Genomic DNA, 15,078 nt, shown 5'->3' with positions numbered 1-15,078 from the left:
TTCTACTTAACCTTGAAACTCCTGTTGCTTGAGGATGCTTCTGCTCCATTTGGATCTGGCCTGCAGGCTATATGATATGCCACAGTACGTTCAGCTGTGATCTCACTGTGCCCATTAGAGGAGTAATTAGAAAGCATATGGCACATATGGTAAATTAACCAGAGCATCTACCGTAAAGATCTGACGCACATACTTTTCAACATATTCCACCAGGAAACAAAAAGGAAACAAAAACCTGCAAAACAGGTGGTAAAAACAAAGGGTTACGGTGGATTGGTGTGAATTGAAATGCAGCATGTAGAGTGAAGCTGATTACTCAGTTTGTGAAGTTAATTGAAGGAAGGTGAAAAAAAAGAGAACCTCATCTTCCAACCTCACCCAGTTTCAGCTGATGATTATTGTTAAATAGGGAACTTTTAATTAGTGATTTTAATGAATTATCAGGTTTTAGGGGTGAAAAAATGGTTATCGGGGGACAAACAGGAATTTAGTTGGGGCAGAGCCGCAGGAATAAACAGAGGTTGCTGTCATTCACACATGATTGACTCCAACCTTTCGAGAACAGGGAGAACCTGGGTTCCTCTCTATTCTTTTTCAGTCAGTGGTTATTTGTCCTTGAAATACTTCAATTAGAAAAGTAAAAGAAGAAAGAAGAACAGAAAATGCAAGCCATCTTATCAGTAATGGCTTTGTTTTCTTTTGAGTTTACAGTTTTATTTAGGAGCACAGTCTAATTTAGCATTTTTTCTTAACTCATTTTTTTAATTTAATTGACACTTACAACTGTACTACTGAGAATTGTGGACTTAGTTTACCCTCTTTTTCTCCTCTATTACAATAGTTTTGATTTTTCAAAAGTTTTTTTTCCACTGTTCCCCTCATAAAGCTATTAGCTGGCTGAGATACTGTGTGGCATGATGTCTGTTGATGGCAGCAGAATTTACATATGCCAAAGCACAGGCTGTTAAACTCTATATTCTGTGAAAGTATACATTATGTTTATCAAATATGTGTTAATAATTGTGTGTATGTATGTGTACAAACTGTATGTGCTTGTCAAGTGATTCACATGTTAATAGTAACATACAAATGTGTGAGGATCTCAGCACTGACTCCCTTGATTTCTATGTTTAGTATCAATGATCTCCAGTGCAATCTAAAAACACAGTATACATAACAGCATACATTATTGATCTGTCTAAGGGACTATCCGTTATTTATGAGAACAGAGGGGGTGGTGCAAAATGGGGAAGGCACTTTAGGTAATTTTTTTATGCACTGGGGAGGGATTTTTTATTTTTATTTTGGTTTTGGAGGGGAAATTCACCTTTGAATGGTTGTATTTATTGGTAGTACCCTTGGAACTCCAAACCCTCAAGTGGGCTATAAAGGCATGTTTTCTTTAGAGTTCTCCAAAAGCACACCATCAGCCATAGCCAGAAACTGACAAAATAAAGTACATTCCCTAACCTCTTCTTAGTAACTGTTTTGTGTATCCTTTTTTGTTTGTGTCAGTTTCCCTTAAATCATTCCAACAAAATATCAAATTACATCATCACTCAGCAAGATTATTCACACTAGAATTCCTTTGTGCTTTGTTATTCCAGGTAACAGCATCTGAAGTACTGCCAGCCAGCATGTTCATACCTGTACCAAGTCCAGACAGAGAGTCACAGAGCACCCCTCATGCTACAACCAACTCGAATTCTGAAGATACAAAGAAGCAAGCTGGTTAGTATCAGACTCTGTTAGAAAGTTCTTCTGAACAGGTCACTTTTTTCCTCGAAATGCAAATTCCTGCTATAAGTGTATTTCTAAAAACATACATCAATTACAGCAGTTTAACCTATGTGTTCTGTAATGATCATACTATCACACTGACCTAAATGCTGTCACTTAATAACTGTGTGCACACATACGTGCAATATTAAGTCAGTAGTTGTTTTTTTGCTGCAAATAAAGAATCTTTACTCATAATGTATTTATATTTGTGTTGCTAATAGTTTAATTAACATTTTGACAGACAATGTAATGAAAAACAATACACTTTTTCATACTAAAGCCTTCATTCACAACAAGACATTGTGATTGATGGTTGGTATTTACAATTAGTCATTGCCTTTTAATGTTTTCCGCCTTTCCAAGAGTGCTAACACAATGAGTGGTTTAATGTCCTTCATTAGCATTACTGTGAAAAAAATAAACTTTGAAAATGTGAGTTTCTAATGAATTGCTCTTATCTTTTTATTTATTTACAGATGTATCAGAAGCTGATCCAGAGAAGGGGGTGTCACTCCCTACAGAAGTAGCTGAAGCTCGCAAGTCACCTCTGGAGGATCAGCAGTCGGAGAGGGATGATGCAACAGGATTCCTGTGCTGGAAGAAAGGCTGTAATCAAGTGTTCAAGTCCTCCAACTCCCTCCAGATGCATTTCAATGAAGTTCACAACAAAAGGCCCCAGTTGCCTGTTTCTGATCGCCATGTCTACAAGTACCGATGTAACCAGTGCAGCCTGGCCTTCAAGACTGTGGAGAAACTACAGCTCCATTCACAGTACCATGTCATCAGGGCGGCTACCATGTGCTGCCTCTGCCAGCGAAGCTTCAGAACACTACAGGCCTTGAAGAAACATTTAGAAACCAGCCACCTGGAACTGAGTGAAGCTGATATTCAGCAGCTTTATGGGGGCTTATTGATGAATGGTGACATGATGGTAATGGGTGACCCATCCCTTGGTGAGGAGCATGGAAGTCTGGGTGAAGACGACAAGGAGGGAGATGAAAGTGACCCAGAGGAAAAACAAAGTCCAACAGGCAGTGACTCTGGCTCTCTGCAGGAAGATTCTGGATCTGAACCTAAACGTGCTTTGCCATTCAGAAAAGGCCCCAACTTTACCATGGAGAAGTTCTTGGATCCATCTCGTCCTTTTAAGTGCACTGTATGCAAAGAGTCTTTCACACAGAAGAACATACTTCTGGTTCACTATAACTCTGTCTCTCACCTACACAAGGTGAAGAGGGCTCTTCAGGAGTCCACAACTGGCCAACCTGAGCCTACCAGCAGCCCTGACAACAAGCCATTCAAGTGCAGCACTTGTAATGTGGCATATAGCCAGAGTTCGACTCTTGAAATCCACATGCGCTCTGTTCTACACCAGACCAAAGCCAGGGCAGCCAAACTTGAAGCAGCAGGAGGGATCCCTAGCTCTGCAACTGCAACTGGTTTGAGTGGCGGGGGGTCAAGCATCAACACTTCAACATCTAGTCCAAGCCCAGCCAGCAACTCAACTTCTAGCTCCACAAACCACAGTTCTGGTTCACAAACAGCTCAGAATATTCTCGGAGGAAACCATATGAGCCAGACTCATAGTATCGAAAGCCTGGGGAATTCTTCAGTCAGCTGCCATTCCTCACCATCTGAGAACCATGATGTCAAAAAGGCTAAATTTTCTGACATGCTGTCTGCAAGGGGGCAGCAGCAGCAGCAACAACAACAACAACAACAACAACAGCAACAGCAACAGCAACAGCAACAGCTTCAGCAACAACAGCAATTAGCTCAAGCCCAAGCCCAAGCTCAAGCCCAGCTCCAGCAAGAGATCCAACAGCAGGCTGCTCTTTTACAATCACAGCTATTTAACCCAGCACTTCTGCAGCACTTCCCAATGACAACTGATGCACTTCTCCCCCTGCAACAGCAGCAGTTACTTTTCCCTTTCTACATCCCTGGAGCAGAATTTCAGCTGAATCCAGAGATCAACATCAGTAACTCAGCACTTGGCCTTGCAGGTTCCTCCACCTCCTCACTGCTAGAAGATCTAAAAAACTCAGCGCAGCAGGCCCAGCAGAGTTGCTTGCAGCAGCAATTGATGCACCACCACCTTCAGCAGCAACATCAGCAGCAACAGCAGCAGCAGCAGCAACAACAACAGCAACAACAACAGCAGGCTCACTCACAGGCTCAGGGGCAGATGGCAATGCTGCAACAGAGTGCATCTCTTCTTCAGCAGGTTGAAAAAAAGCAGAGACCTCCCTCATCTCAGAACGACAAAGACAGAGAACTACAAAGAGAGAAGGGCACAAGTGAAAAAAATGAGGAATACCCTAACAAAGATTCTACAGATGGCAAGCCAAGAGAAAAGAAGGACATTCAGCATATTTCAATAAACATAAACCATGATACTGGCTTGCCTCCGCCAAGGATTGCTTCAGATGCTCGAGGAAATGCAACTAAAGCCCTGTTGGAAAATTTTGGGTTTGAGTTAGTAATTCAGTACAATGAAAATAAACAGAAAGCTCAGAAAAAGACAGCTGGACCTACAGGATCAAGCGGTCCAGGTGGGATAACAAGAGTGGTGGACCCCATTGAGGGATTAGAGAAACTGGAATGTGAAGCCTGTGGCAAGCTGTTTTCAAACATACTGATTCTAAAGAGTCACCAGGAGCATATCCACCAGGCTTTCTTTCCATTTAGATCCCTCGAGAGATTTGCCAAGGAATACAGAGAACAATATGATAAACTCTATCCACTGAGACCCCCTACACCAGAGGCTGCTCCTGCTCCTCCACAGCCTCCTCCTCCACCTCCACCACCACCTCCTCCACCCCAAAGAGCTCCCACACCAAATATTCCTGTCTCTGCTGCCTCACTCACACCTCCAACTGTACCTACCCCACAGCCACAAGTTCAAATGGCTCAAATTCCCATGCCAATGGATTTGCCCCTTTTCTCACCGCTCATGATGCAGCCCATGTCTCTGCAGTCCTTGCCCACTCAGTTGACTCCTCAGCTGCCATCTGTCGAACCAAGCCTGGCCTCAGACTTGGCCCAGCTCTATCAACAGCAGCTAACACCAGCCATGCTACAGCAGCAGCAAAACAAGAGGCCACGGACACGCATCACAGATGACCAGCTTAGGGTCCTGCGACAGTACTTTGATATCAACAATTCGCCAAATGAGGAGCAAATTAAAGAGATGGCAGACAAGTCAGGGTTGCCACAAAAAGTCATAAAGCACTGGTTCAGAAACACTCTTTTTAAAGAGCGACAGCGCAACAAGGACTCGCCATACAATTTTAATAATCCACCAACAACAACTTTAGAAGACACAAAAATTGACTCTAAACCTCCCTCACCTGAACCCATGAAACAAGAACTATATGGAAGCAAGAGATCATCCAGGACGAGATTTACAGACTACCAGCTACGAGTACTACAAGACTTCTTTGACGCCAATGCTTATCCTAAAGATGATGAATTCGAACAGCTCTCCAACCTTCTGAGCCTCCCCACTCGTGTCATTGTTGTGTGGTTTCAAAATGCTCGTCAAAAGGCAAGGAAGAATTATGAAAACCAGGGTGATGGGGCAAAAGAAGGTGAAAGGCGAGAACTGTCAAATGACCGCTATATCCGCACCTCGAATCTGAACTACCAGTGCAAGAAATGCAGTCTGGTTTTCCAGCGTATATTTGATCTAATAAAACACCAAAAGAAGCTGTGTTACAAAGATGAAGATGAGGATGGACAATATGACAGCCAAAATGAGGATTCGCTGGATTATTCCAATGAATGTTTTACTCCCTCTGGGTCTTCCTGTCACACCCCAATGCCCTCCTCTTCAAGTCTCTGCCCGCTTCCACCCTCCACTTCTGCATTCTCACACCTCCCATCCTCTGAGAAAGAGGAGGCATCACCAGCATCCAGCTCAAACCTCTACGATGATGAGAAGCCCAAGCAGTTACCAGGAATTTCCGCTGATCCACGAGAAAACCAAACCTCTATTAAGCAAGAAGTTGTACATCAATCCCAGTCTGAGGTGCAACACCATAGACCCCAGAGAGAGGAAAAGATTCAAACTATGTCCAAGGCCATCAAACATTCATCTCCTTCCTTCTCTCAGCAACAACAGCAGTGTGGTCCCTCTGCCTCTCAGACAAGCCAGGCCTCATCGCAAAGCTCTCACATGGGCCTCAATGCACACCTGTCCTCTGCCACACAACAGCTGGCCCAACAAATGATCCCGTATCAGTGTGAGCAGTGCAAGATTGGCTTCCCTTCCTTTGAGCACTGGCAGGAACACCAGCAATTACACTTCCTCTCTGTGCAAAATCAATTCATCCACCCTCAATTCCTAGACCGTCCAATTGATATGTCTTTCATGCTATTTGATCCCAGCAATCCTCTCCTGGCAAGTCAGCTACTCTCTGGGGCCATGCCACAGATTCCCAGCAGCTCTGCCACCTCTCCGTCCACCCCCACCTCCACCATGAACTCCCTGAAGAGGAAGTTAGAGGAGAAAGCTGGCACTAGCCCAGGAGAGAATGACAGCACAAACAGCGGAGAAGAGCCACAGAGGGACAAGCGGCTCAGAACCACCATCACACCCGAGCAGCTAGAGATCCTCTACCAGAAGTATTTATTAGATTCAAATCCAACACGCAAAATGCTCGACCACATTGCTCATGAGGTGGGGTTAAAAAAGAGAGTGGTGCAAGTCTGGTTCCAAAATACCAGAGCTAGGGAGAGAAAAGGACAGTTTCGAGCAGTGGGGCCAGCTCAAGCTCATCGTAGGTGCCCTTTTTGTCGAGCTCTTTTTAAAGCAAAAACTGCCCTGGAGGCACACATTCGCTCTCGCCACTGGCACGAAGCCAAACGTGCTGGATATAATTTAGCTCTTGCTGGTATGTTACCTGAACAGGAGGGTATGCAAATAAAAATAGATCCTCTAGAGACATCAAGTTATTCCCAAATGGCCCCAGCAAACAGTGATGGACAAAGCTCCTCTATGTCACCAATGAACAAAGGCATGGATTTGTCCCCCAGGGCTTTACTGAGCCCTTCATCCATTAAAGTTGAGGGGATGGAAGATTTCGAGAGCGCAACCATGTCCTCTGTGAACCTCAGCTTTGATCACAGTAAACTGGATAATGATGACTGCTCTTCTGTGAATACAGCTATCACTGACACAACCACAGGTGATGAGGCCAATGCTGATAATGACAGTGCTGATGCCAAGCACAGCCAAAATAGCGGTGATTACCTGTCTAAGTCTGGGGGCACAGTCCCCATCCTTGAAGCTGATGACCAGATGTCCTCAGGGTTAGTGAGCCCTGCAACAAGCTATTATGCTAAGGACTATGACAATGAACACATGATTGATCACAGTGAGACGTCCAGCCTGGCTGACCCATGCTCACCAAGTCCTGGAGCTTCAGGTACCAGGAGCATCGACAGCGGAGATCGCCCTGGCCAAAAGCGCTTCCGAACCCAGATGACAAACCTCCAGCTCAAAGTGTTGAAATCCTGTTTTAACGACTACAGGACTCCCACCATGCTGGAATGTGAGGTACTTGGCAATGACATTGGACTTCCAAAGAGAGTGGTTCAGGTGTGGTTTCAAAATGCCCGTGCCAAGGAGAAAAAGGCAAAGCTTAACATGGCCAAGCACTTCGGAATAAATCAGACATCCTACGAGGGGCCGAAGACTGAATGCACTTTGTGTGGTGTCAAGTACAGTGCTCGCCTCTCTGTTCGTGATCACATTTTCTCCCAGCAACACATCTCTAAGGTGAAGGATACCATTGGCAGCCAGATCGATAAGGAAAAAGAATACTTTGACCCCGCCACTGTCCGCCAACTTATGGCCCAGCAAGAGATGGACCGCATTAAGAAGGCCAATGAAGTTTTAGGACTGGCGCAGCAGCAGGCCATGCAGCAGCAGGGGATGTTTGATAACCCTGCAATGCAGGCTCTGAATCTCCAGTCAGCTTATCCAAATCTGCAGGGCATCCCACCTGTCCTTTTGCCAGGGGTTGGCAGCCCCTCTCTTTCCAGCTTTAACTCATCTAATTCAGGTATGCCATCATTTACATTCATTTCACTTATAACAGCTAAAATTTGAGTTTCAGAGTTACAGATGGGTTACTTAAGAACGCAATATTTCTACTCTTCATTGAGCACTTTCCCCCTTTAATCAGACTTTCACATGTGCTCATTTACACTGGTCCACACACTGTAGAATGGGTGTTATATGTAAAGGTCTTTTGCCTTGGTTGACATCTCAACAAGTATAGAATCTCTTTAAATGCCAACACTTAACCCACAAATGCCACAACATAGTGAACAAATTTCTCACTCTGACTGAATCTGGCTTTGTGAAGATTTCGAGCTTATTTTAATTACATATTTATTTACTCCTTTATGTATAATAGGGCTGTACTGAACTAAGAATTATGTAGGTCAAATCAGATTCTACAGTTCAATACGAGTATTCAATGACAATTTTATGTTTCATATAAAGTTTTTAACTTTGAACGGGTTCAGCAGAACAACTAAATATTAAACAAAAGCCAGAGACACTGTTTTTTTAAGTTGCTGTGAGCTGTAAATTAACCACTTCTAAGCAGAAAAGAGAAGATAATGTTATCAGAGAGCCTTACAGTGCAGTGTTGTTTCCTCTGTGCAGCTGCAACATGCAGCTCTGTGTATCAAAGAGTATCGTGAAAGTCAAGAGCGTTCACTCCGCAGCAAAATCTGAGGACCAAAACATCCTCAGAAGTACACTGCACAGCACACTGATTATAAAAAAAAAAAATAATAAAAAATAAACATCTGCTTGACTTGAAACTATCTCAGTCAACTGAGGGTTCTCCAACTGATAATTCGAATCTCTGGCTGTAAAGGGGAAGCCTTAATGTATATATTATATAATGACAAAACGAATCATATATATTGATGTTGTATTGTTGACTGTTTTTCTCATATATTATAACATTCTTAAATGTTTGTCTGTACTTGAAACATTTCCAGCTTTAACTCCTCCAAAACCTTCAAACCTCCTGAACATGCCTGGTGCCAGTGTTCCCTCACCCAGCCTCCCCACATCTGGATTACCCAACAAGCCTCCCTCCTCATCGTCTCTTGCTGCATCCAGCCCAGCTCAGACCAACACATCTGCTTCCCACTCAAGCCCCACCTCCACATCCAATTCCACGTCCTCAACTACCCCGTCTGGCTCCCGGCCTGAACCCCCCAAAGAACGTGACTCTGAGAGGGCAAGAGAAAAGGAGAAGTCCAAGGAAAAGACAGAGAAGCCCTCGACCCCATCGTCAACTGGAAGCACCCCTGCCCCTTCCACTTCTGCTGCCAGTGCCAAGAAGGAGAAACCAGACACAGCTGTTCCTGCCACCTCCATGCCTACTCCTGGCATGGAGTATGTGGTAGATCCTGCCCAGCTTCAGGCCCTGCAGGCTGCTTTGGCATCGGACCCCACAGCTCTCCTCACAAATCAATTCCTGCCCTACTTCATGCCTGGCTTTTCCCCGTATTACACCCCGCAGATCCCTGGCGCTCTCCAAGGGGGCTACCTGCAACCGATGTATGGTATGGAAAGTCTCTTCCCTTACAACCCAGCATTGTCACAAGCACTGATGGGCCTGTCTCCAGGGTCCCTGCTGCAGCATTACCAGCAATATCAGCAGAGTTTGCAGGAGGCACTACAGCAGCAGCAGCGGCAGCTTCAGCAGATCCAGCAACCCAAGGCGAGCCAAACTCCTGTTCCCCCTCAACCCTTGGGGGATCGCAAAGAATCTGCCAAAGATCCAGTGAAAACAGAGGAGCAAAAGGGCAAACCCCATAGTGAACCCCCCACTTCCTCCCCCTCGTCTTCGTCCTCCTCCTCCTCCTCTCATAATAAAGTACCCTCTGAGCAGAAAGAGATGGATGGCAAAGCTGTGGACTCCCTTCTAGACCAGTACATCGTCCCCAAGGTGCAGTGTAAACTGGCATGCCGCAAGTGTCAAGCAGTTTTCACCAAGGAAGAAGCGGCTATTACCCACCTTAAATCTAACTGTTTTTTCGGTCAGTCTGTGGCAAACCTGCAAGAGATGTTGCTGCGTGTCCCTGGTGGCGTAGGTGCAGGGGCTGGAAGTCTCTATGACTGCCTGGCTTGTGACACTACGTTGGATGGGGAGAAAGCACTCAGTCAACACCTGGAATCGGCATTGCACAAACACAGAACAATCAAGCGATCAGCCAGAAATGCCAAAGAGCACGCTACTAGTTTATTACCTCACTCTTCAGCCTGCTTCCCCAATCCTAACACCGCATCTACCTCGCAGTCTGCCACTCATCCCATCAGCAGCCCCCCTCCCCCGCCAACAACATCAGCCGCCATGCCATCCTCTGCTGTCTCCTCTTCCCTGTGCTCCTCCTCGACTACCCCACTCAACACCACAGCTGCCGGCAAACCATGGCCCCAGGCCCCTTTCTCCAGAGCTTTAGCTGGGAAGCCCAATGCCAGTCCCTCCTCTTCTTCCTCCTCTTTTCCTCCAATGTCCTCACCTTCAACGGTTACCTCAAGTTCATTGAGCACCTCAGGAGTTCAGACCTCGATACCAACAGACGTCTTTACCGACGAGTCTGACTCTGACAGCAGTCAGAAGTCAGCAGACAGGCTTGGCAGGACGGCGGAGGAGCCGCAGCAGCCTGGCTTTGTCAAAGACAGTAGTAGTTGTAGTAGTAATCTTGCTAGTGTAGGAACAGACTCCATCAGATTGTAAAAGAGCTTTCAGTGATGGACAATATTTAAAAAACACTAAAGAAAAAGACAAAAAAAATCACAAATGGAAAAAATCATAAAAAGCAGCAATGTTAAAAATACATTAAAAGTATACAAACCAATTTCAGAAAAAGATGTGTAAAGACTAACTGCAATTCCAAAGCTTGTAACCAAAAATTTAAATGTTAGTGGATTGTTTTCCCATATCAACATGCTGGTTTTCGTTTTGTTTTTGGTTTTTTTGTTTTTTTAGTTTTGTTTTTATTTTTTGTTTTTTTTTTGTTTTATTCAACTGAAATACATGCATACTAATATATGAGAATAGAAACGATCGCTGCAGTTATGTTTTGGGTAATAGTAGAGGAATGCTGTACTGTATGGCAATGGACTGCCTCAAAGTTGACAAATGGCCCAAGAACCCTTTTGAAGAAATATGAGTCAACAAGCTGTCCCTTTGTTTTCTAATAATTTCTACTTAATAGCACAGTCACAAAAAGCCAGTATGTACTGTATGGGAGAATAGTCTATCAGTTTTCTTGCTATTTAAGCATTCAGATACCAATGGCTTGCAAAAGTTAAAGAATAATGTAATGTCTATTTTATTCTCAGGTCAACAGCTCACAGATGTTTTTTTCTGTTACAGAAATTCATGTTTTACACCTTTTGTTTTTAACAGAAGATAAACATTTTTTTCTTTCAGAACTTGTTTTAATAACAGAAAGTTTTAAGTAGAATGAAATTTCAATAAGGCATTGTTTCTGGGCATTCAAAAAGGGTAAATGATTTGCTGATTTTAACATTGGAAATCCTTTCAAAGGGGGGAAATCGCAATCCCATTATACCCAGACAAGGAGAGCATTGCAGACATAACGGGCGATAAAAAGAGTTTTGATTAAAAAAAAAAAAAAACAACCTTCTGTATTTATGATAGATATGAACATTTTTGGTGTTAAGTAGATTGTTGCATTGGAAATGAATTTAAACAGTATGGTAGGTTGAAAAAACTTTGTGTACATTTAGCTTTTGTATTGTCCAACTTTAAGACGCTTCATTTGATGTTGTCTTGGTCATTCCGATAGACTAGATTATGGACAGGTAATTTATCTCAACTTTGTTTCTGTCTTATTCTCAAACTTCTTGGGAAACGTTCACCCAAAATGCCCCTCCTGACAAGGCAGGATCCTCTTTTAGAATTATTTAAATCTTATGGTTTGGTTGGTATGACACTAACCAACACAAAACGATCCTGGGTGAAATATTGAAAGTTTTATTTTATTTAATTTTTGTGTTACCTTTGTGCACTTATCACTGTCTGACTCCTATTTCTCACTCTACTTGTTCCTCTCTTCGCACTTATTTTTCTCTGCTCTCCTGTGTTTGTAGATATGTACACTACAAAGCAGGTCTTTTGTTCTTCATGTAGTGTGGCTACAGTCTTTATTTTCATTTTGACATTTTTGTTGTCATAAATGAAAATGAAAAAAGAATACTAATAATAATTCTCACGCTTTAAGACAAAAAGAAAATCCAAAGACTAAACACTTTTCACCATTGGTGCATAAATATGAGAAAAGAGGCTTCTTTATACTTGAGAATTTGTTGCTGTTTTTAGAGGAAAGAAAACAAAGTTTTAAAAGATAAAGGAGTACGCATCAGAGTTGCCGTTTTTGCTTCTTTGCAAGCAAACAGGTGGCTTTTTTACGTAAATACCAAAAACCAAAAAGGGCCCTTGTCCTTGCATTGTGGAGTAGCACCGTTACAGAGCCATTGCAGTTTGTAAGATAGAGGTTATTAATCTTTGTTTGACTTTTTGTCACATTCAAATGTCCATTTTTTTAAGAAAATGTATAAGGTCTGGTCTTCAAGGACATACGTTTTGCTGCTAATGTAGAATTTTGAAAGAAAAAAAAGTACCTAGATGCATGCTCATTTTGCTTTTGGCTAAGCTTTAACTAAAACAAACAATAAACCAATTTCTTGCCTCTGCAACATCTTTTTTTTTTCTTGTTGCAAAAACGGAACTTTGAAGACTGTGAATATATGTTCCAAAGGACATTTTGCCGATTTTCTTTTTGAACAGACCAATGTTTAAAGCCAATGATCTATAACGTTTGTAAAGAACAGTGCATTCCAAATATCACAATGGATTTTTCTTAAGCAAGGACTGATCCTATTTCATTTAATTGCTTTTAATTGTCTCAATCTATTTTTTTCTCATTTTTAAAGTGACTGTAAACTGTTGTGTAAATTTTTGCATCATTGGTTGCTGAACAACGTGACCTCCATATGTCATTTTGTGCTGGCATGGAACGTTGCTGAAAATCCCTCCATCCAGTCAAGGTTGTTGCTCACTTGTTAAGCAAGTAATAGTGGTTACCAAAAAATGTATATAATACATCTGGTACTGATGCGTCTCATAGGTTTAGTGACATTTATGCCAGTCAACATACAACTAGTCTCAGAGGGAAATGGTGGCTGTTTTGCCGAGGTGTCGCTGCCCCATTCCTGGGAAATTTGCCAGTGACTTGTCCCACGTGTCTGCAGGGTGCCACTTCCACGCTTAGATTACAGGTTTTTGAGGGACATCTTCATTCCAAAGCATTATTTCTGGAAAAGTAGGAGGTTTTTTGAAGATGTCCCTTGATTTCAACATAGCAAGGATGCTTTCATGTCCAAAGAAGTCACCCACTTCATTTTGTTGCAATGGAAATGGATGTGCATAGGTACCCCCACCCTCTCACTGATGATCCAATGACTTAAAACTTTTATTTTTAAAACCAAGACACATTTAAATTTGTGAGACTACTTTTTGGCCACTATTGTATAGTCAATATATTCGCCCTAATGAACACAAGCCACAATCTCAGAAGTGTGTTTAAAGTGCTTCGTCTTGCAGAGCAATGCGATTTGGTGTTTATACTACAGCATGCTGTTGAAAGTAAGGAGATTTGGTCTGCAAGCTTGCTTGCTACTTCTCTAAAGTCCAGTTCCCTGAAATACTGTTCACATGTACTTATTTTTTAAAAACAAATCTTAAGTTGTACAGTTTTCACAAATATGTTTGCTTTATTTTAAGTTTCAGACAATGTCAGACATGTATTATTATTATTTTCTTATAAGTATTTTTATTTTATTTTAGTTTCTGTATATTACTTTTATCATAAATTAACACTAGCTTTAATTTGAATTGCTGAAATTGAGAAACTAAAACAAAAAATATGACCTGGCCACTTTATGGTGTGATAATGTTCTTATATTCATTGTCTTGATGATACTGTTTGCTCTCTTATTTCCAAAGTGTAATCTTTTTGGCTCTTTTGTGGAAGACAAAGTTGAGATTTCCACATCAGATTCAGCCAGCATGGACTGTGTGTGAGTTTGTATGCTTGTGTGTGTGTGTGTGTGTGTGTGTGTGTGTGTGTGTGTGTGTGTGTGTGTGCGTGCGTTTTATAAGAGCCAGCATACATTTTTTCTTGTTTGCCTTTTTATTTTTTTATATGTTACACACCAAAACAAACTGAACCACAAAGCTGGATTATGAATAAGTGAAATTTAGAAAATCCAATTTTAATGATAATGATCAGAAACGATACCGAAGCACTGAGCAGTTTTTACTTTGATTGAATTTATGAATGTGGCCAAAGCTTTATGCAGTCGAAACAAAAAGAAAAAAACATTACAAGTTGTGCCCGAGATAAGTGTATATTTTATTGTGGCACAAAACGCTATTGTGGATGATTGCATCCACCGACTTACATTGGGATACTTGATTTTAATGGACATTTACAAAGAGAGATAAAGACAAGGTTTTGCTGTAGAGGTCATCTTTTGCCCACTGTGAAAACGAACGTGTACCTGTATACAGATAAAGATATATTTAAAGCAAGACATCAACTTTTTTATTTTTTATTTTTTTGTTTGTTTTTGAGATGAAGAAGGAATGAAAAGAGAAAAAAAAAGGACTCTGGGAAGCTTTTGGAGATCACGTTAGGAGGACGTGAGAGGCTGTGGGCACACCAAAACTGGGCATGGGAGCCAAAGGCAGGCTCAAAACAGCTTTAAAACCACCTCCTTATTTGATTACTGACAACTCTGTAATGGGAATGGACTCTGGAACCAATGGACATGTGTGACAGAGAGGAAAGTCCTTAGATGAAACTGAACTTAAGTGGCTCCAGCTGCCTCTTTCTCCTTTCTGTCTGTCTCTTTCTTTCTCCAGCTCTGCCTCTGCTTCTGCTCTTTGATGGACATTTTCCAAATTTCAGGACAGGATGGACAGACATGCTTGCTTCATTTCTCCCAGTTCATGTTGCTACCCGTTTCATTTCCTTGTGCTTGTCTCTGGTTGACAAGTTAAGCTCTCCAGTCAAATGGCGGCTCACCCCTCTCTCTGTTGATTACATAATCTAAAAGGAGAAATTAATAACAGAGAGAGGGGACGGGTTCTCGAAGCTGTCATTCTTAAAGAGGCAGTTACACTAAAAAAGCGTATTAACCAAAATTAACAACCAAACTAACAA

At 42.2% G+C, this 15,078-nt stretch overlaps 1 protein-coding gene across 4 annotated transcripts in view; it reads left to right on the top strand.

Moving 5' to 3' along the window:
• The window catches only part of zfhx3b (zinc finger homeobox 3b), a 161,290-nt gene extending 147,289 nt beyond the window's left edge, over window positions 1–14,001 (top strand). For all 4 annotated transcript variants that reach the window (XM_042489953.1, XM_042490018.1, XM_042490101.1 and 1 more), the window contains 3 exons: window positions 1,608–1,731; window positions 2,259–7,853; window positions 8,809–14,001. In XM_042489953.1, coding sequence (XP_042345887.1) covers window positions 1,608–1,731; window positions 2,259–7,853; window positions 8,809–10,559 — 7,470 coding nt within the window. In that variant the 3' untranslated portion in view covers window positions 10,560–14,001. The remainder of the gene's footprint in view (window positions 1–1,607; window positions 1,732–2,258; window positions 7,854–8,808) is intronic.
• Window positions 14,002–15,078: the final 1,077 nt, after the last annotated feature.

Source organism: Plectropomus leopardus, chromosome 1 (assembly GCF_008729295.1).
Source record: "Plectropomus leopardus isolate mb chromosome 1, YSFRI_Pleo_2.0, whole genome shotgun sequence".
Classification (NCBI taxonomy): Eukaryota; Metazoa; Chordata; class Actinopteri; order Perciformes; family Serranidae; genus Plectropomus; species Plectropomus leopardus.
The sequence above is the reverse complement of the archived record's forward strand: the minus strand, read 5'-3'. Positions and strand labels throughout refer to the sequence as shown.